At 29.0% G+C, this 24045-nt stretch overlaps 1 protein-coding gene across 2 annotated transcripts in view; it reads right to left on the reverse strand.

The window, feature by feature from the left end:
- Positions 1 to 7802: 7802 nt before the first annotated feature.
- The window catches only part of LOC142320471 (transient receptor potential cation channel subfamily A member 1-like), a 45675-nt gene continuing 29432 nt past the window's right edge, over positions 7803 to 24045 (reverse strand). The window contains exons 3-6 of one of the 2 annotated variants that reach the window (XM_075358288.1): positions 20543 to 20812; positions 18446 to 18696; positions 11585 to 12147; positions 7803 to 9022 (exon numbers count right to left, since the gene is read on the reverse strand). In XM_075358288.1, the coding sequence (XP_075214403.1) occupies positions 11844 to 12147; positions 18446 to 18696; positions 20543 to 20812 (825 nt within the window). In that variant the 3' untranslated portion in view covers positions 7803 to 9022; positions 11585 to 11843. Of the gene's footprint in view, positions 9023 to 10507; positions 12148 to 18445; positions 18697 to 20542; positions 20813 to 24045 lie in introns of those variants that run through there. The other variant, XM_075358287.1, reaches the window with a different exon arrangement.

Consider the following 24045-nt stretch of genomic DNA (forward strand, 5'->3'; position numbering starts at 1 on the left):
AATAAAATGAGATAATCAAGAAAAAATAGTTCAATTTAAATGTAAGTTAGTTGTCAGAGGTTTCATGCAGAAAAGGTCAATGTATGATGTTTATTCTCCTGTTGTCAAATTAAATTCATTAGATTAATGTTAGCTGTTAGTGTACATTTTGATCAGCCTGTTACGCAAATGGATGTCTGTAGTGCTTTTCTGCATGATGAACTGAAAGAAAATGTATTTACATGTTTACCTGAGAATAACAATTTTACCAAATGATAAAGTGTGAAATTTAAGAAAGCAATCTACATGCATATTTAAAAAATTCTCAATTGCAGCCTCAATTAAGTATAATCATTATGAGACTGTCTTTGTTAGTGTGAGGAACACGGAAGAATCAACAATATATGAAGAAGCATCATATTAATTCATGATATCTTAAAATTTTGTAAGGTCAAATATCAATTGTTTGTTTTTCAGATTATGTAATATTTTAAAAATCTATGTACTTATTTATATTGATGACTTAATTATTATGGGTTTAACTAAGCAAGAAATTAATGTTTTTAAGAATGAAATGACGAGTAAGTTTATAATGAAAGATTTGGGTCAAATTTCCTATTATTTGGTATTACTGTAAAAAAAAGTTTAAAAGGTGGTGTGATAACTTTGAATTACAGTAATTATCTAGAAAATGTACTAAAATGTTTCAATATAATTGATTTTACTTGTTACTCCACTGGAGGAGAGGCAGTGGATAATACCTCTACTCTAGTGGATAATAATTATTTGCTGAGAGAAAAACCACAAAATACTGAGATAGAAAATAAGTGTCAAAAAGTAATTTGTTGGTTGTATTGTGTATACGATGTTAGGCGGCAGACCAAAATAATGTGCAAGTATTAATATTCTAAGCAGATATCAAAGTTGTGCTAGTAATGATTTATTAATATTCTAAAAAGAGTGTTACGTTACATTAAAGGAACTCTTGATCTGACATTAGTTTATAGTAAAAGTTCTATATTATCAAAGGTGCTGATTGGGGTGGTGACACCAATAATAGAATGTCCACCAGTGAACGTTGTTTTAACATCTTTAATTTTACTGCGTCTTGATGTTCAAAGAAACAGTTTTGTGTCACTCTGTCTTCCATTGAAGCAGAATATGAAGCCTTCAATTTATGTGTCAGTGAGGCTTGTTGGTTTCAAAATATATTAATTAAATTAGATGTGATGGATTCAAGTGATTTAGATGTACTTTTATTTGAAGACAGTTTTATCAGCTATATAATTAGTAAATATTGCAAGCAGCCTAGAGAGTTTAGCACATTGACATTAAATATAATTTCATTCAAGAGAAAATTGAGCAACGTATAATAAAAGTATTTTATCTAACATGGTACAGTAGTACGTTCAAGTGGGTGATGTACTCTCCAAGCCTTTCAGTAAAATGTCATTTAAAAGAGTAAGAAAGTTAATGTTAAATGAAAAGTAGGAACTGATGTTTGTTTGTATTTTTTGGTAACATTCTTAAAGTTCATTATGTTTTGTTCTTCATTACATTGGTGTGCTTTTTTTTCTCGTCAGTCATTTGACTGGTTTGATGCAGCCCTCCAAGATTCCCTATCTAGTGCCAGTCGTTTCATTTTGGTAAACCCCCTACATCCTACATCCCTAACAATTTGTTTTACATATTCCAAAAATTGCCTGCCTGCACAATTTTTCCCATCTACCTTTCCCTCCAATATTAAAGCGACTATTCCAGGATGCCTTAATATGTGGCCTAAAAGTCCTATCTCTTCTTTTAACTATTTTTCCAAATGCTTCTTTCTTCATCGGTTTACCGCAACATCTCTTCATTTGTCACTTTATCCACCCATCTGATTTTTAACATTTTCCTGTAGCACTACATTTCAAAAGCTTCTAATCTTTTCTTCTCAGGTATTCTGATAGTCCAAGTTTTACTTCCATATAAAGCTACACTCTAAACATATACTTTCAAAAAGTCCTGACATTTAAATTAATTTTTGATGTAAACAAATTATATTTCTTAATGAAGGCCTGTGCTGAATAGCCTGTGCTATTTGGCATTTTATATCGCTCCTGCTTTGACCATCTTTAGTAATTCTACTTCCCAAGTAACAAAATTCCTCTACTTCTGTAATCTTTTCTCTTCCTACTTTTATATTCAGTGGTTCATCTACATTTCATTACTTTCGTTTTTGATGTGTTATGTTACGATAATTGACTACATGTCTCAGGAGTGGTCGACTTGGGTGTGTTCTAGACTACATGTTTACCAGTACATTACCTGCACTTACACTACAGGCCTGGCAAGCCAATAGCAGTAAATACATTTGCCTATACACACACACTAGACCCGGCAATAGCTGGAAAACTGGTTGGAGAAAACAATGATGTTATGATAATGTAATATTGTTGTATGTATTGTTTTGTCGTAAACATTTCAATTGACAGTGTTATGATACAATTGAGATGTTGGTTTGTATCAATCAATAGTGAATGAGCATTGAAAGTAACAGTAGTGTAAAGCAAAAAAAAAAAAAAAGATAGCAACAATGAAAAAGAATATAAGCAGCACACGAGAGTTCCTGTTTATGAGTTATTAAAATTACATTTAAGAAGTAAACTCTGCTGGTCATCAATTCAGGATTTTCTTTCAAAGTTTTATAAATATTTAAGTTCATATTTCATTAGTTTCTGTGTGCTATTTGAGCTTTTTTAATTTTTTTTTAAGAGGCTTACATGTTTAACCCTATGTGTAATTAATAACACTTACAATTATGTACACAAACAGAATAATTCAAATTGCAGACACAAATTAAAAACAAATAAATGTACACACACGCATGATTGAATATAAAAATTACGATAAATAAAACCAATTTCATGTAGGATTCAGACTGACTGAACCGTTAATAAGTATTTAAGTGTCTGACATGTGAGCATGTAGCTAATAAAATTACTGGCGACACTATGTCCACATAAAAGATTTGTTTACAATCTTCTGCAAAACATTCTGATTTTCCTGAGTAAAAAAAAAATTATTGTATAACAGTCAAGTCATTATTGATAAGTAAGTATGAAACTTAACTCACTTCATAACAATTAAAAACAAAAATCAAGAAGGATTTATTTTGATTAAATTTACATAATTTAATTCTGTCGTAAAAATACTGAAGGAAAATAATAGTTTCCTTTTTTTTTAAGTATTTGTTAAACTAATTTGAGATGTGAAAAAAAAATTCAGTACAAGAAAGTTTTTATACATGCCAGACAGTTAATGCATACAGATGATCAATCTTCCGTTAATATCAGCTTGCTGGAGCAGTGACAATTCTTAATCAATGTACAATATGTTTGAATTACAGATATTCCAAGAGTTAGAGTTATATTCAAGAAACATTTCGGGCTACAACTATTTCATGTATTAACTTTCATCCACATTTCATCTTCATTTTCTAATTAATAAAACACAACTTAATTTAATCAATTCGTACAGCTTTAACTCAATTAGAAATATCACCACTTGCATTAAAAGGCACAGATATAAGTATGTAAGTGATTAAAAGGTCACAGCATACCTCTTTATATTCCAAAATTTATCAGTAGAAAGATTAAATGAAATTATTTATTTACTTATTCAACAACAACAGGCTGATGTTCTAAGACAGTTAATAATGCACGATAATGAATTTTGTAGCGTGTGAAATAGTCATGCCTAAGCAGGATTTGAACCTGGAACCTTTATATGAAAGGTAGGAGTTGCTACCACTCTGCCACAGAGATCAGCATAATATTCATATTATTACAAAAGTTCTGATGCAGGAATATATGGGGCTTCAAGATCATTACATATTTAAAAAAATTTTTCTTAAATCAATACTTACCATAAGAATTGAGAGAAAACTAAATTTTTTTCATGAACATTCAACATTTTTCTTCATTTTGTAGAATAAATTTTCTTAAAATTTATTTTTAAAAATTTTTAATAAATAAACAGATGTGATCATTTTTTATTTATTTTTCCTAATCATCTCTAATATCAATAAAAAATTCCTTTTATTTCATTAGTTTAAATTACCTAATCAAAATTAGATGAAGTTAAAATTTTAATATCATAACTAAATGAAAAACCATAGTTAAATAAAAAAAAAAAAAATTGTAATTTAAAAACTCTTGATTTATACACTTTTCAATCAATACAACAATTTATTAAGATTAAAAATAATTGTATTTAATAAAATTATTGAAATGAGTTTCCTAATTAAAAATACATCCTACCCTATTGAAGGGTTTTGTATGTGTGTCTGTCTGTCTGTCCATCCCCTTTAGCTTAGCACATAAAACACCAGTAGTCCCAAGTTATGTCATTCCGTACAACAATAAGTAATAATGTGCTAAGATAACAGGCACCAGAATATACCGATCACTAGCGGAAAATCCCAATTTGTTAGTACATGTCTCGTGGTCAGGTGTATACTTGTTATATTATTACATATTTATTACTTGTACGTATTATTATTTATACTTTTTTAATATATATATATATATATATATTTGTTTAATTGATATATATGCAAAATGTATATTAATAATTTATTTTTTTACTTACGAGATTGTTTTTCTTCATAAAATAATGAACTAAAACCAAATTACTCAAATTAACCACGATACAACTGGAAAACTGTTTCTTCTAAGCATCTTTTGTGATTTCATTTAATTTTCATATTCATTTTAATTTAAAAAAAGGGACTGCTAATACTTTTTTTTTGCTATTAATACTGATGTTTTTAATTCACCTTATAAATTCATGTTTTCTATTGCTATTTAATATTTATTAATCTCCAATTCATTTTTATAGTTCTATTTAGAATCCATTACAAAGTACTCTGACTGAATTATGTGTAGTTTTTCTTTTAAGGAAATTCTTTTTCTAATATTGTTAAATATCATCTTTTCTTTAAGAATGTTCTTTTTTTTTACTAAGTGTATGACATCAAAAATACTAATTATTAACTCCAAAATTAATCAGAAGCAGTAGCTTAAAAAATAACCAATAACAGAAAATCGATGATACAGATTGTCCACACTGGGCAGTAAAGTAGATTTTAGTTCTTGGGATGAAGAGGTAATCAGTTTTGGACACTTAATAATCCCATTCCGCCACCCACCAGAGCATGCCAGAAAAACTAGCCTTTTAATAAATCAATCTAACTTAATATTACATTCATTATGAAAAACAGCTCTTTTATCTATAAACAGCTGTAAAACATTTTCCCTTAATTTATGATATCTGAAATAAGTTTGCTGATTTTAATAAATGAAATACCAGAATAAAATTCAATCTTTTTTTCAAATTTAACTTTGCAAGAACAAGATTTTACAGAATGTAGTTTTTTCAGCGAATCATTATAAAAATACGTTTTCTGTTTAATGGTCAAGCTTTATTGATCAATTTATAATTACGTTTTTTGACTATAATACTTCAACAGTCACAATTTCAATTTAAGGCCATTAACAAACAACTGTTTTGGCTGATGCGATCAAAGTTGATCACATCAACTTGATTTGCTTATACTGAAACAGTTGATACATTTATCAAGACATGCATAAAGGTGAGTGCCGCCTACTGTTTTCTAAGAGATTTGGTGGATAAAGAAGAAAACTGCCAAAGTCGGTTGCCAGTAGTTCAAGTGATTTGTTGTTGCATTTTTGTAGGTTGGTCCTGTCAGAAACAGTCGTTTTTATTTCTTTGTATTATATTTTTCCCGAACTTCAACCTCTGCTTTCCTTCCACGGTCAGACTGGCATTGCATTCTGATGTGTTAAATGTTAATATAAATGACATATGTGTATTTATTATTAAAGAACAACTCTATAAATGATTTGATTTAAACCGGCTGTGTGTGTCTGGAACCTAAAAATTGGTAAAAAATCATTTATCCAATAATTTTTTAATTCTAAGAAAATATTGGTACACATGTACAAATTTGTAATACTTTATTGTTATACTATGCTTCATTATATCATTTGCTATAATGTGAATATACATTACACATTATTTTTGTTTTACCAAATATGTAAATTAATGAGTGGCAGATTAAGATGGTGATGTTCTAGGCATTTCACAGCAAAAGGCATATCGTTACAAATTCAGGAAAAAATTAAAATTTAATTTAGCTTTTTAAAATAAGATTTTATTTATAATCAACATAACTAAAATTCAAGCTAAATATAACTTTTCTAAAACATCACTTTTATACATTTTCCTTTCCTAAACTTTTCAATTATATCATCAAACAATTTGTCACAGCATATCTGATTCAAAGCATAGAAGGCTCAACAAATCTAAACATTCTTGCTGCATTGTTGCTCTTTCAGCAGTCTTAATTCATTTTAATTGAAAAGATGAACATTCTGCAGAATAATTTTTTTATATCAAGGTCAAGAAAATTTGAACAGTAATTTCAACATTTGGAAAAAGGTTGATTATATGATCTTTCATCAAGCTTACCACATGAAAATTGTTTTCCTTGTTTGTTAACAATATTTGCAATAAGATTGGGGAGGAATTTTATTTCAAAATTCCCTACAAAATGAATAATAATACTATTTTATATGTGCACAATATCATGAATTAGATCTGACAGTGTGACCAGATCATTAGATCTGAATAGCATTTCGAAATACGATGGACAATTAAAATATAATGTAAATGGTAGATTTTGTAGTTAAGTATGTCTAAATTCAAAATTACTGTTTTCAGGCGAGGAGAAAAGTTAGGAAAAAATGAAAAATAGAGATACAGGGGAGAAATAATAGATGTTAAAAAATATAAATATTAACACCCTCCTTATTACTATGGACCCACTTTAATGTGTTATGGTAACAAAATGCAGTATTAGTAGTTTAATTGAAGTGTCCTTTTCAACTAAATAGCAAGTTTTTAACACCATTTGTAGAATAACTCTACTGTTATGTCATGCAGATTTGGGTTTACTTAGGGAATGAAGATTTTGATGAGTTCTGGAGATATTTATCAAAAAATTGTTAAGTTTACTGAAAAACACCAAATTATGAAAATATCTGAAAAGTGGTATAAATGTTATCTAGCTTTAAATGTAAGGGGTATATTTCAAATATTCTTTACTAATCATAACATAAATTGTCACAATAAATAATGAGTGTAATAACTGGTAAATGGAATGATTGAATTTATTCGTACTGTTAAACAGTTAGATCCTATAAAGCAAAGGAAGATTTGGTAAAAGAGGGGTGATAAATTCATTTGTAAATTAAGGAGGTGTTACACATGAAATTGAGGGTTAGGGCTAATAGGTTACAACTCATATTATATTATATTATATTATATAATAATAGGTTACAACTTATATTATATTCAATGATGATTATTGATGGATAGGCAAGGGATTATATAAATGATTAACAAAAGAAATTCAATTAAATGTATTTTTAAGGCTAAAGGAACTTTATTACCACTTAGTTTTTGGCTGGATAGGAAAGGGGAAGTTAAACATGATTTACATGTACTATGCTGGGGAATAGGGGATTTTCATTTTTTGGGTAGCTGTAAGGTCCGGAAGATTAGAAAGGATTTAAAATAACTTTTTTCCATTTCTTTTTTTTTCTGCCACATTACTTAACTTTTTTTTTTATTGTAAAACTTTTGTTTCGAAATACAAATGAAATTTTATTTTATATTATTTGAAAGGTTAAAATAATTTCATTTTTCCAACAGTTGTAGTTTGAAAAAGATTTATTCTGAATCTAAATTGTGTCCTTTTCAAAAGAGATTTTCTGTCCAAAAGTGCAACACACTTTCCAGTGCTTGATCCACTTTTCAAATACAAAATCTAGGATGTCATTTGAAAGAACTTTGCATTTTTCCTCCACGGCTTTTACAACGTTTAGATTCACCTCAAATTTTTACTTTTTCAGGTTCCTCTTCACCTCCGGGAACAGCTGGAAGTTGCATGGAGTTAGTAGATCTGGGCTGTAAGGTGGGTGAGGAATCGCATTAATTTTTCCAATTTAAAAATTTGGAGATTATCTAAGTGACATGGGGGCATCAATAGTCATGATTCAACAGAAGTTCTTCAATTTTTTCCTGGTGTTTTTTACTGAAGTGAATCAGCATTATCTTTCAGCAAATTGGTGTACCAGAGAATATTTACAGTTGTCCCTGTAAGTAAATGATTCCCCATGATCAAAAAAGGTCATTATCATGACTTTACCGATGTGCGTGCAGCTTTTGCTTTTTTTGAAAGCGGTGAACTTGACTTCCATTTGGGAGCTGTGTTATTTAATCTCTGGGTCATAAGAAACATCCAAATGTCATCAACAGTTACCACATTATGCAAAAACCATGTTTCTTCCTTCTTGTAGTAAACCAACAATCTTTTGCAGATGAATATGCAGTATTCCAATTGGTCAGGTGTTAAGAGCCGTGGAACCCGATGAGTCATGTTTCATATTGCATCTGCTCGTTTAGAATATTGTATGTACTATTTCTGAGATATGTATCAGTTCCCCCAGATGCTGCACAACATGATGCATTGTTGCATCGTTTCGATAAACTACTATAAATAAACTATTATTATCTCAAATGATGACATTTGGTGTCTTCACCAAGTATCATTGGGTCTTCGGGTCTTTGGATCATGACTTTTTGGTTCATTCACTCTCATCATGTCCTTCACGCTCTGTCACTCGAACAAAAATGTACCATACCAACAAAAACATGTTGCACATGACACACTTTTCAATGAGTGAAAATAACATTTTGTATGTTCAAAAGCTGATTTTTTTCAAACAAACAAAAGACTGAATTGCGTAACGTTGATTGATATTTTTTCCCATGGTAGGTTATTAGCCAACACATTTTATGTGATCAGTCACTGTCACTCAATGACTTATAACAATCAAATTGAAATTGGAAGTAGATGACAAATCTGGGTACATGTTTGCATGCAGGACTACCACTTTGCATGCTTTAAATTTCCCTGCAAAAATCAGTCGCATTACTTTTTTGACTGCACTTGTATTGGCAAAAATTAGTTTAATATTAATAAATGAAATTAATATTAACTTTATTTTATCAGTGCATGATGATGTTTGGGATGGGCAATAATAGGGAGTTAGATAAACTATCAATTCAGTGACAGCCTTGGCCAAACTCAATTGCAGTAAAAGGAATTTGTTTTATTTCTGTTTTAATTTATTTCAATTTTATTATATCATTCATTCTCTAAAAAATAAATTTATATTACTTGTATTACTAGAAAATGATATTGCTGTGTACTATTAAAGCTAAAGAATTCTACAAAATAAATGTTTAAATAAATTTTGGTGATTTTTTTCAGTTCATTTATTTATAATGTGCAATGCAAAATACTCCTGCATACACACATACATACAAAATCATATATATTTGGAATGTATATGTTCCGTGTATCAGGTAACTCAATTTGTTTAACAACATGATAACACTTAAAAGTGTTAATTACATGGGAAAATATCAATGTTAGAATATATTTAATTTTTTTTTTAATATATTTTTTTATTAAAATATTTAATTAAATTTTCCTTCTGTGAAATTTTATTATATTTAAAATAAACAATACTTATCAAGAACATTTCTTTATAATGTAAGATAAATTTCTTTCATTAAATGGCATAAATAATAATTAATATTATTATTTTGATATAATATTTAAAATGTAATTGTTCATGTTTTTTTTTTTGTTTCTCTTTTGACCATTTATTTATTCAAATTATCTAATTACAGAATTACATACAATAAAATGTTTTCCATAAAACTGATAAAATGAGTTTCATTATTATAAAACCCATACTATTTCTTTGCTAACAAGTTAGTTTGTTATTTAATAATTAACTTGTTTAATAATAATTGTAAAACTTGAGGATGGTCTTATTTTACTCTGTAATATTTTCTTGTTAGAATCCAATTCCACTTTGTTACTACTTTCATTTTACTTACTAGAAGATACATTTTTAAAAAACTATAGAAAAACATTTTGATTACTTTTTCATCTTACTCAATACCCTTATAAAACAAACAAAATTTTTTTTAAAGAATGCTCACCCAATTAATTGTGTAACAAGTAATCTTTTCTCACATTATTCGCCAATTAGGGAGTTTCCTATCAACATTTTTCTGTAATTAGCTGATTCCAAATAAGAAATATTTCAGTCAGAAAATTTTATTCTTAAAAATTAGTAAAAAAGAAACCAGTATGTTTATTCTGAATAAGCCAATTTAGACCAATTATTTAATACTGGAAAATAATCATTTGTCATGATAAATGAAGAATAACTTGTGATAAATGTTGTTTAATAGCTTACCAAACAACTTGAAACATACAAGTTAATACATACTTAAATTTAAAACTGCAAAGGTGGCTATTAATAAGAAAATAGAATACATAACAAAAATTTTCTCTTATATTTGTCACAAATTAGATAAGAAGTATTTTTTATTAAGTTCATTTTATGTTAAGTTTCAGTTATATGGACTTCTGATATGAACTGAAGTCTGTATAATATTTTTACGTTATGATCATTATGATTTTTATTCTTAGTTCTATTTTGGGTTCATGCACAGGTTTTATAAATCTCCTATGAGTTCCAGTGAGGCTTACGTATGTGTAATTGAAGATATTTACAAGTGTGTATTGGATAATGTAATAATACCTGGTAAATAAATAAATATTTTGCACCAGTCTGGACAATACACAATCATTTTTGCAAGAGAATGAAAACTTTAATGTTGCAGTGTTTTACTAGCTGATGTACAAAGTAACAGATATGTTAGTTTTATGTAATTGCATGGTCGTTGCAATATTTCTATTCTACACAACAGTTAATGGTAATCTTTATATAAATGTTAGCTATTTTCTTTATTTGTTACTTTTAAAATTACGTTAAAAACAGAATGTAAAAAATTAAGTAATTAAAAAAAAGCAAACAAAAAATTGTTACACAAACTTTTCAACAATAAATATAAACGATAAAAATTACACCAATTTCCCAAGTATAAAACTAAATTAACAGAATCTTAAATTTATATTTACCACAATTAAAATAAGACAACTCAATTTGTTTTTATTCTAAAGAACAAAAAAGGAATATAACTCCATGCAAATTAAGAATGAAAACATCAAACTATGAAATCAAAAACAACATAACTATGAATAATTGAATGTTAGTACAGTGCAATATTTGACAGCCCATCTCATCACAGCATAGTAATCTTTTTGTTAACAAAAAACTAGAAGTAAAGCAACGAAGGGACAACAATTTAATGGCAGTGGGCTAAAAGTTGAATTAAATACTATTTCACACCACAAGTTATCGTTGAATAACAAGTGTAAGGGTTAAATATTTTTTCTTCACATTTCAATTTCTTCTATATACTGGTATTTCTTGCTTGATACAAAGAAAAAAATTTGTATATTTTCTATGCTAAATGAAATGTGAATGGAAGTCTTCTATTTAAAAAATACATATTCAACAAAACAGAACCTATTTCATTAATTACTTACTTTCTATATTTTTCTCTAATTAAGCAGAGTTACTCAAATCAATTTTCAGTTTATTAGTGTTTACAAATGCAGCTGCATTCATTAAGGCCAACAATTAATTAAAATAACTGCATTGAAATTGGTCTTTCTCACAGTTCCCTTTCCACGATGCAGAAAGTATTAGAAACCCTTAGGGATTACCCAGCAGCAACATTAAAAAATTCAGTTTTTATGAAAATAATCTGACAGCGGTTTATTTATAGCTACAAAGTCCTTAATTTTAACTTAGTACAAGAGATTTGCAATATTTAAATGACACACTTCTTGGCCAAAACTCTGCATTGAGATGATTGTTAGATTTAATTCTATTTTCAGCTTCATGACTAGTTTTCTCTGTTTCAACAGAGGTTTCCCTTTTCAGTTGGCTTTGCCTGCTTAATTGAAGATAAGTTTCATAATCAAATTCAGTACCAGGAATTTCATCATCACTCAATCTTGGATCAAATTCTTTCAGTTTATCAATTACGTACTTCAACATACATTTTAAGTCACTCTTTTTTCCTCGTCCCAGTTTTGTCCGTTTACTGCAACAAAATAAATTATTTTTTATTAATTTTTTTTTTTTTTACTTCCTTCTAAAAGGAAATGTTATGATCGTGAAAATTTGGATTTTAGAATTCAATGGAAATATCCATTTTCATCATCCCTGAATCCATTTTGACTGGTTTTGGCATGACATCTGTATGTCTTATATATCTCACATAACTCAAAAACGATTAGCCGTAGGATGTTGAAATTTTGGATTTAGGACTGTTGTAACATCTAGTTGTGCACCTCCCCTTTTGATTGCAATTCACTGGACTAAAAGTGTTCAAAAAGGCCCAAAATCCCCCAAAAATTGGATTTTGGAGTTTTTCTTAACTGCAGTAATAAGCCCTTATTGAGAGCTTTCCAACAATATATCATAAGTGGTACTTATTTTCATTAGTTCCAGAGGTAAAATCAAATAAAATTTTAATTAAAGAAATATTTGCATCTTACAAGGGAAAGGCACATCGGTTCAAATCCAACTTTATCTCCTTTTTTTTTAATTTAAATGTATTGATTTATTAATAATTATTAACCTATGATTGTAAAAAAAATTTGACAATAAATAATAATTCAATAATACAAAAAAAAAAAATAATGAAAAAATATCAGAAATTATTAATGAAATAAAATTTTATGTACTTTCCATTTTATAAAAATGTGTATATGTAATTTAATAGGCATACAAGGAAGTCATATGGTGTCCACATGATTTTTGAATTTTGGTGTTGTGGATAATATACTGGGTGATCATTTGAAAAGTTACCATATTTATTATTCAACAGCTATCAGTCCAATCGTATTTCTGTTTGCAGGCGTATACACCATTCTTGGGATGAACCTTTTTAAAATTATTTTTAAAGGGCTGGAAGCCACCCTCTCTACTACACCTATCCCAACTAAAAATAAGATTTTTAGTTAAATTAAAAATAAGATTTTTAGTTGGTTCCATTGACATTTTGTCAATTGAAACATTTACATTAACTGACAACCTGAAAAAGATAATGAATTTTGGTGAAAAGAAAATTAAAATCTGCCCACCCCTTCACACAATAGATGTGAAAAGCCATTTGGGGTAGAACTTTTTTTAAATTTCAGTCTAACAAAAATAACTATAAAATTATGTGATATTACTTCTTAAACCGTTTGAAATATCATAATAATAAGGTTGAAAACTTATTTTTTTAAAATGAGATTGGGGTCTCTGCTTTGATGGGATGTTGAAGGTGGAAGCGAGAGATAGAATCATGGACAGCTGGCAGATGAGATGGGAGACAAGCGAGAAGAGAAGTTGAACTTGGCGTCTGATTCCTGCAGTGAAGTATTGACTGGGGTGGAGACACGGGGAAGTCAATTTCCATCCTACCCAATTACTATATGGCCAAGGTGACTTTGGCAGCTACCTGAAAAGATTCAAATGCAGGGCATCAGTGATCTGCAGATACTGCGCCGAAGATACTATAGAACATACCTGGTTCGAGTGTGACAGGTGGGAAGTTGAGAAAAACAGACTATCGGTTAATATCACACCGGGCATTGTGGTCGAGCACATGGCAAGGAGCAAGAAAGGCTGGGAAAAAGTGGTCAAACTGGTGCATACCATATTGAAACAAAAGGCGGAAAAGAAAGTTCACTAAAAGAAAAGTGTGCTAGGTCGATCTATATTGCCTTGTTTCAAGTAAAATCTTATGCGTCAGGATGTACCAGCGAGTTCCCTATCATGATGTATCAGGATGCTATTGCTATTGTTTTGCTGTGTGTAGAGTATCTTGTATGGTACTGTATCACGTCACTACGTGATACAGTACCATACAAGATATATAATATAGATTATATATTATCATTTTTTTTACAATATAGCAGAGTAGATATGTTTAATTAAGATATAGTATTGTTTTGGTACATTGTATATTGTCATGTAAAGTAACGCCAAGTATTATGAGGTATTGGGTAGTGTTGTAGTATTGTAGTTGTTGCATTGTATTTAGTATGGGTTTGGTGAGTGCACGGCCTCAACATCTTTGGTAATAATTATGTTTCCATGTTTGTAGTATTGTAATGTTTATTATTATGTATTGTGCAGTATTATTATGTTTAGTATTATAATAGTGTAGTATTATTCTGTTTTTGATGGCTTGGTAGGGGAAATGCACCGCCATACCAGGAACAAGGGTACTACCATGTGGAACAGTAACATTATGTATTTCTTAGCGATTGCAGTGTAAAATTGTATTTTAATATTGGTACATTGTATTTTTGTTTTATCCTGTTATACAGCACTGTTGCAATTATTATTACGCATCATGTAGTATTATAGTACTGTAGTATTGTTATTTTATTGTGTATTTTGTAAATTATGTTAACATGTTGTACTGTATTGTCCTATGTATGATTATGGGCTGTTTAATTTTGTAGTGTGGTATTAGGGTAGTGTTGTTGTATTATTATATAGTGTTGTTGTATATGTATTTTATATGGGTACAAGGATATTACCGAGTGCTACAGTAAGGTTATGTATTTCTTAGCATGTACAGTATAGCATTGTTTTGTAGTATTGTTACATGGTATTGTGGTATTATCCAGTTGTACAGCATTGTCGTGATTATGTATCGTGTAATATTGTAGTAACATAGTATTATATATTTAATTATATTACGTATGGGTTTGGTGGAGGCATGGCCTTAAAATGATGGGAAAGGTAAGGAGATAAAAGACGCCATATTTTATAGATTGTGTATATAAGGGAAAAAATAGTGGATATAAAATGTGGTGACGTTCAAGGCCATGGAGGCAGCCTCTATGTCTAGGGTGCTTTGCCCTGCTCATGTGCAAGAGTGAGTGGGTCAGAGTTCCCCGATGATGATATGGAGGACTCTCAAGATGTGTGCAGGGGATGCGGATTGTGAAGGATAAGCATAAGGCATATCTGGAGAGGGTAGGTTAGGGCCAGGGAGAGCAGCCCTCCAGCAGAGGGGTGTGTCGGCAGTCTGGAAGAGGAGAGACCTGAACTATGAGGGTCCAGGTTCTGGTTAGACAGGCTGGCTAGTCTAATATATAACGTCTTAGCACTGTTTAAAAAAATCAGAACAAGTTTTCATTATGTGAAAATTGTCTGATAGCACTGAATCTAGAATAAATAAAAACTAAAAGTAAATAATAATGTACAGTTATACTAAATCATATAGTAGAATCATATTCACAATATAATAACATATTTTATCATGTAATGAAGGAATTTATTAAATTTTCACTGCTAATAAACAATCTAAAAGATATCTTCTGAGTCATTTATTTTAAAAAAAAATCAAAAGATTCTCTATTGAAATGACTACTCTGTTGATGAATATCAAAATAATACTAATTAGGTAAATCTAAACAGAATATGTACTTGTTTAATAAGTATACAAATATGTACTCAGATATTTTTGAGTTAATGTCTTAAAAAATCTATTACTTTATTCTATATTGAATTTATTTATTTATCTTCAAATCCTTGCATATGTGTTATTATTATTTTTTTTAATGAATTTATTTACTACCCTAAGCCTTAAGGCCTGTGCATGATACATAAAATAAACGCATGATACAAAGAACGATACATAAAATCTGTAGCAAATTAAAAATGCTAGCATGATTACAATTCAAATTCAGGCTTTTTCGAATAAAAGGCAAGGAAGAAATTTGATCTCAAACACAGAGTTTAGTCCTGTTACCAAATATCTTCTCTTTTATATTCTTTAATTTTGTACTTTGTTTTGATCATGTTTGTCCTCAATTTTTTTAATCCTTATGTTGGAGCAGTTTTTTCTTTTGTTATCCATGATCATTTGTTGCGATTTAGAAATCAAATTAATATAACTGTTCTGAACTGAATAAAGTATTTATTTTCACCAGAATCTTAGTAAACTAAACACTTTCATCTAAAATTTTTATTAATCTAAAAATTAGTATATATATATATTAGTAATATATAGTCTTAGTAAAGACTTTTTACCCATAAAATTTCTACATTTTTATGATTTGTTCACCGAAATTTTTAGAAAAAATATTTTTCATGAAAAATTAAATGAATTGCTCTTAATAGTTACCCTAACAAAAACATAACTATCCATTTATGAGCATACGTAATGTTACTTATAACATTATACTAACCATTTTTATGAGCTGTTATTCAATTTATAAAACAATTTTATTTTTAACTGTACTAGACTGAAACACGAATTTGTTATATTCTAAATTGATGAACATCATAAATTTTATTATCATTATTGCTAACCAAAATCTTTTTGGATATTTATATACAACAAAATAATTTTTTTTAATTGAGCTGCTAAGAGGAAAAAATTGTAAGAGAAGGTTGGTCCTCTCCTTCAGTTGCTTGCCTGTAGGTATACAGTTATACAGTTTTTTATTATAAATTGAATACACTATACTACTAATTAAAATGAAGTAGAGATTGCCTTGGATCTCTCATTTTATTCTACTTACCTTTCTTTTAGTAATTTATTTATAAATATACTAGTTCCTCTGGCTTACAGTGCAGATGATAATTGCTAATGAAACTTATTCATGTTTCTGTGTTGTATATTTTTACAAAATTTACAACCATTCTATTTTTACAAAAATTCAAAGAGATTCAAAAGTCGCCCACATCAAAGTAATAAAAAAATAAGATATTAAGAAATAATACTTAAAGATTTATTTATTTTCACAACATATGCTCAAAATGGGTCCCAATATTCAACAATGTGATATGGCAGACCACACTCTTTTTTTCAGAGTGTGTAAGGGGTTTTCATGTGTAACACATGTGGATTTTCAGTCTACAGAATTTTAGTGTTTTGACTGTTCACGTAGCAAAGGCTACGGTGAAACCATGCCTCATGCTTGCCGTGCTTGATACGGTCAAGCTCTGCGATTCTATGGTTGTCAACAAATGATTGAACCCATATACAGTACACTACACGCTTTTCTTTATCCAGCTTCTTCAATTTCTGGGTACTGCAAACATGATATGCACAAAAGTGTAACTGCTTCATCACTTTCTGAGCACTTCCATATGAAATGTGAGAGTGCACTGATAGTCTCCTCAAGCTTTTTCAAAGCAAATGCTGCATCACATTCTTAACCTCAGCCGGTTAAGCATCAGTCAAAATGGCTGGTCCCCTGATTCTCTTCTTGTCTTTAACTGATCTGCATTCTCTAAAACGAGTGATTAATCTTGCTATGGTCGAATTGTTAGGCACTGCCACATATGGATATTTCCCACAAAATTAGTCTACAACATGTGCATAAGAACAACTAGAAAAATAATATTCAACAATGAAAACTCGTTTTGGTAAAACGACATGTTTACCAAGCACTATTGCAAGTGTTGTATGATCAACACACATCACAATGGGGACTAGGTTTGTTATTGCTAATACCATGGTGCTACCTTGCGATAGTTGATAGAAATTTTTCAACTATACTACTATTTATAGACACTTTAATTTTGATGTGCATGACTTTTAGATCTCTCTGTAGAATGGTTTTACAAGTTGAATAACGGCTAATAAATGATTAAAGATATAATTTTGAAATGTAAGGAGTGATAAATATAGAATGGGCTGACTACCTTGCATAAAAGTTTGAGAGGGATCAATGAAGAGTTGTTTAATAGCGATAGATTAAAGTCAAGCGATGCTATAGAAGATTAAAAAATGGTCTTTTCCGTTCTTACAGCAAAAACATACCATATAAAATTTAGTGAAAAGTATAAGTTCAATAATCGCAAATGCATAATAGAATTATGTAGATTTTTATGTGATTTATTTCAAAACTGGGTGAATAATTTGTTTTTTATAAACCTTAAACTTGAGTGCATGCAATTTCTCCATTTACAGTAATCTGCTTTGTTGTTCATATGTGATTAGAATGCTAAGATTTTTATATGTCATAACTTTTTAAGAATTGTCAACTCATATAGTAAAAATTATTGCTGAAGTTTCATTTCAACTGTAACATTTTAGTACGTTAGTAAATCAGTGTTAACTTTCAATACGTTCACACCACCACAATCACTTGCCACCAATTACATTCACTTTTATTAGCAGTTCAATAATTGTTTACTTTTGTTCATCACTAATGATCGATAAACAAAAAAAAAAATTTTATATATATATATATATATATATATATATATACATATAAAATTCAGTTTCAATCTTAAATTAAGAAAATAAAAAAATGTTTTTGACATGATAAAAAAATAAGAAAATATTAATATTAAAGTAAAATTAAAAATATACTTACTAGGAAGTTTTCTGTTTATTTTTGTTTTTCTTTGCAATATTAAAAATTGTTTTCAAAAGAGTATCAGGAAGTTTAACTAAGTTATCAGAATCGTTCATCAATATTAATAATTTTGAAGGTACCTTATATTTATCTATTAGTATTTTATAAATAAATGTTCTTCTTAATGATCTAGTAATAAATCTTTCAGTATGCGTAATAAATTCAATTTCTTTTCTTAAAAATTTAATGTGACTTCTTTTTTGCAGATCCTACAAGAAAATAAGATTGATTTTAAATATATCAACTTTTTATATTTAACTAAATATTCATCATTGAAAAAAACTTATATTTAAAACATTATACCTTAACTAACCGCTTGATGGCAAAAACTAATTAATTATATCTTGCTATATTAAAACTTGTTCTTTGCTACATTATTATCATGAAGTTAAATTTATTTGGAAAAAACTTACATGGCTTACAGAAAATTACACGTTAAAAATATCCACGTCCCAGGTTCAAATTCTAGTCAGACTCAGCATCCGTCTCTCATGATGCTATAAAGCTTTTACTTCATATTCCCTTCATAACTCAGCTCTAATACAATTTAAATAGTCAAGATTGAAATTATAATAAATTTGCAGTGATAAAATAAAATAGAAAAAATGAAAAACAATGACATAAAACATGAGATTATTCAGTCATTGAAGTGTGAGAGTACTATCCTGTAACTCTGAATTGAATCTTAATTAAAAACAAAAACAACATGGCTTCTTTAGATTAAAAACTGGTATTTAATTTTTACAAATAAAAAGTTTATTTACTTTTAGGTTGGCAGTAGAGGGTGGGTTGGTTAAGCTTGACTTTGTTAGCAATATCATACACACAGAGATCAAGTCCCCTATTTTCTCTATTTTGTTTGTCAGTGGCAGGTGTATTTTGATTGAGCCTTATAAATCTGCAAACAGAATTTGATGGGAACATTCTAACTAAAATTATTTAAGTTAGCATACAAAGATAAGATATTGATAAATTAATAGTTATTGCAATACTTTTTCATTCTCTTGACTGAACAAATATTTGTTCTGAATTTTTTAAATTTTATTAACAAACAATTTTTACAAAATAAAATGTAAAAAGCTAAAATTAATGTGTAAATGTAAACAAATTAAGAATTTATTAAAATAAAAAATATCACTGAAGATGGGCTTAGGCCTGAAAAAATTTTGATGAACATAAAAATGTAAAGATAAGAGTGTTCTCTAATTCTGTACTTTGCAGAGGCTAAAAAAGTATTATATATATATATTTTTTTTCCTATATATATATATCCTATTTTTGAAAATATTTATAAAAAAATAAATTGTTACATCTCTAAAAAGCGATCACCAATAATGCTGTGGATTGATTGAATTCTTAAAGAATAATTAAAAATGGAAAATTCGCATCAAATTTCAACGCTTCACTACTTTTCGATCCAGTGTTTTGCCTTTTTATTGACAGTGTATCCTCGAGGAGCATTCTCATGTTGAACTATGCCTTGATAATAAAAAAAGACTGTCAGTATGACCCTAATCATACGATAATGAAAATTCATCACAATAATGCTCTAGTCCATACATCATAACTTATCCACAGATTCTTAGTATAAAACTGCATTGAACAATTTCCGCGAGCTCCTTATTCACCTGATATGGTTCCCTGAGATTTTTGGCTCTTTCTTAAGCTTGAAATTTCACTTAAAGGAAAGAGAGATTTGAAGACAAGAAAGAGAGCAAAAAAACAAATTGGCAAGAGTACTTATAGTCTTCACTAAAAATGAGTTTGAAAAACGCTTCCAACAACGAAAACATCGCTGGAATAAATGTGTTACATCTGAAGGGGACAAGTCATTGAACTAAATAGGTTAAGAATTTTTGTTTTTATGAGCCAAGATCAGAGACACCTAATAATAATGACCAGGAAAACCAAAAAGCAAAAGAAAGGAAATATCTGTAAATAAAATATTATTACTTATTTACACCTCCGAGTAGTTCATACTAAAAAACTTTTATCGCATCAAATATCACGTCATAATCTAAAAAAAAAGTCAAAAAAAGAAGAGAGTGAACTTACCTGCAATTCACTGACTGCTACACCTACCATAAGATTCATTAAAACTATAGATGATAAAAAAACAAATAATATTAAAATTACAGTAGTTGCATACAGGTCGGTTCTGAAAAAGCCGAGTTCAAATAAATCTGAGTATTCAAATTCTCCTGCCATCATAATTGTTGTTTTAAGAAATGAATAAAATGGATTGTGAAACAGATTATGATTTGGATATTGAATACAAAAACAGAAGACAAAACCAATGATGAGGCAAATACATGATGTTAATACCTAAAAAAAAAAGATAAAGAAAAAAAGGAATATCACATATTAAATTTAATAATAATTATTAATATTGTAAATAATAACATAACAAGCAACAGAAAAGCTAATTGCTAATAGCTCTTTTATATTTTTGCTGAATATCTTTCTGAACCAGTTGAATTTTAATTAACAATATATCCAAAAATGGAGATTGCATCAATATATCAAGCTACAGGTGCTCAGTGTATGAACAAGGGACATGACTGTTAATAGGGCCTGAATCAAGATAGCTGCTTGCTCTTCATAATTGAATATCATATGAATTAATAAATAATTTAAACAAATTGTGTTCATAGCATTTGTCATCAGATAAATAAATTAATAAACTACAGTCTAAACTGTATGAATATTCATAAAAAACCAAAGCTTTGTCTTGAACGGATGTATTCTCAATGTATGGATAGATATGACGATTACCAAGGTAATTTCTTACAAAAAAAAAGGAAAAGTTTTGCACTACTAAACACCAAAAAAGTTCTTCTAATATATATTCTTTATTTATGGATTTCCCTAAATATTTCTTTGTATAACCTACTGATCGATGAGACAATCCTTAAAAATTTAATAGGCAATTATAACAAAATGATACAACCTATACAAGACAGAGTAGACATTTATCTAATGTTAAAGACACATTTTTCCACACTGAAATATTTTTAAATTTGGCAAATTTAACATAATACTCCACATTTCAGTAATACAACAATTCTTCAAACATAAAGAACAAAATTTGTCATAAATGTGTCAACCCGTAAGTAAAGATCGCCAAATTTTCTTCTCTTTGAAAGTATATATGAGGTGTAATAAAAAAATAATGAGAAAAAGTTACAGGATCTCATTTTTGGATAACATGAGCTTTGTCATGTTATTACGGTTATTATCTTTGGCTAGATAAACATGAATTAATAACATTGAAGTATGAGCTGGAGCGATATTGTGATGCAAGATCTAAGAATTGTTTGATTATACATTTGTGGTAGTATTCTTTGGATTGCCTCACATAAACAGTGTAAAACTGTTTGTCAGCCATACAACCTTGTTGTAAGAATTTATACTGGATGACATCCTAGTAATTGAAAAATAAAACAGTAAATCAAACCTTAACACTAAATCAAACTCTGCTTGCTTTTTCTGATCTTGTATCTTTCTTTTGGTGCTTAAGGAAGCTTCCATTGCAATGATTGGACCTTCATTTCAGTACCATCACCATATGTACCTCCATGTTTCATCACCTATAATGACATGTTTGAGTAATTGGTACGTACGTAGCCACCGTAGCTACAGCTTTATTTAAAAACAAAGTAGTCAATCGGATTTCGGTGAAAAATGAACAGTCTCTTTATTAATTTTAATAAATGGTTATTTATATTTATTTATGTTATAAATATAATTTAACCAAACTTAACCTACGCTTGCTAACTTTGAGTAATTAACACCGTAATTTTTTGAGTATTTATTTAATAAATTAAGTAATTATTGCAATTATTTATTATTTAAATAATCAAAACACTCCTGTTAATTAGTCAAGGTTAGCGAGCAAAGCGAGCGTAGGTTAAGTTTGGTTAAATTATATTTATAAAATAAATAAATATAAATAACCATAACCATTTATTAAAATTAATAAATAGACTGTTCATTTTCCACCGAAATCCGATTGACTACTTTGTTTTTAAATAAAGCTGTAGCTGCGGTGGCGTTAATACGTAAGTACCGAATAATTTTAAGTCATCAGTGATATCAGCTTATGATTGTTCTGCGAAGTCACTTTTGTTGAAAATTCAACATTTTTGGAACAAATTTTGCTACTACTCATTTCATACAAATGATTATTTCACATTAGCCATAAGAGATTCCACCTCTTTAGCAACTTTTTTAATTATCACTAATCAACACAAAATTTGTATCTAACATGTTATACAAATTTTCTCACTGTAATTTAGGTGCTGATTTCAAACACAGTATTGAATTGTGTTATCATGTAAATCATTAATTTGTAAAATATTTTTTAATAAACTCATTTTGATCAATTACTGGTTACAATTAAGAATAATTTCTGTATTTTTACTTTTAAACAATATGCATACATGCTTAATAATGAAAAAATAAATAAATATAATACACTATATCATGAGAAATAGATGCAAACATGTCTGTATGATGACATCATACAGAGATATCTGTTGTTGCCTACTACAGAACTTAAAATCTCATTCAGTCTAGCTTAACTTGTCTGTACTGGGTGTTGTGTTTCACAGAGTTATTAGTGTTCTGCTATGTTTTCATCAATCCTTTATAATACAGAAGTGATTTTTCTCGTTTTTATTGGCTACAACATGGTTTCTGCAAAAGTTTGTGGATGTTAGAATCATTCAGACAATTTTTGTTATGTATGTGGTAGATTTACGTCTAAATCTCAAAGAAAGATTATTTCTGAATTGTGCACTTGGGGATCAAGATAAAATCTGTGCGCCTCATGTTATTTGAATATCGTACTCAATAACTCTAATTGAATGGTTGAAGGGGAAATGATTAGCTGTGCCATTTGCTGTGATTTGGCACGAACCTAACGACTGCTACTTTTGTATAACAAATATATTTGGATTTTCATTCAAAATTAGAAAATTCATAAAATATGCAGATGTATCCTCAGCTCTAAAGCTGGTACCACATGGAGAGGAGTTACCTGTACCTGTATTACCCTCTAATCTGACACTGCTAGGACAATCTGAAAATAAAGCAGATTATGTAGAGTATGTTGAAGAATATCTTCCTGTATCTGTTGAGAAACCTCTTCATTTAATTCAACATTAACTTAATGGTTTAGTTTGCGATTTAAAAATATAAAAGCAGCAAGCTGAACTTCTGGGGTCTAGACTGCAACAGCAGAATCTTTTAGTGGAAAAAACAAGTTACTATGTTTAGAACACAAAATAAAAGTCCTTCAACTTATTTTACTAAGAAAAATTCATTGTGCGTTTGTTCTGATGTCAATGAAAGAGCTGGGAAATCAGCATATTGCTGAAGAATGGTGTCTTTTTATTGACTCTTCTGAAGGTAACGTGAAAGCAATTTTATTGCGTAACGGTAACAAACAGCCATCCATTCCATCAGATCATGCAGTCGACATGAAAGAAATGTTCATACATTTCTGGTATGTATACATTTGTGGTATCACAATTAGAAACAATAAAATACAAAGA

This window comes from Lycorma delicatula, chromosome 2 (genome assembly GCF_047948215.1).
Source record: "Lycorma delicatula isolate Av1 chromosome 2, ASM4794821v1, whole genome shotgun sequence".
NCBI lineage: Eukaryota > Metazoa > Arthropoda > Insecta > Hemiptera > Fulgoridae > Lycorma > Lycorma delicatula.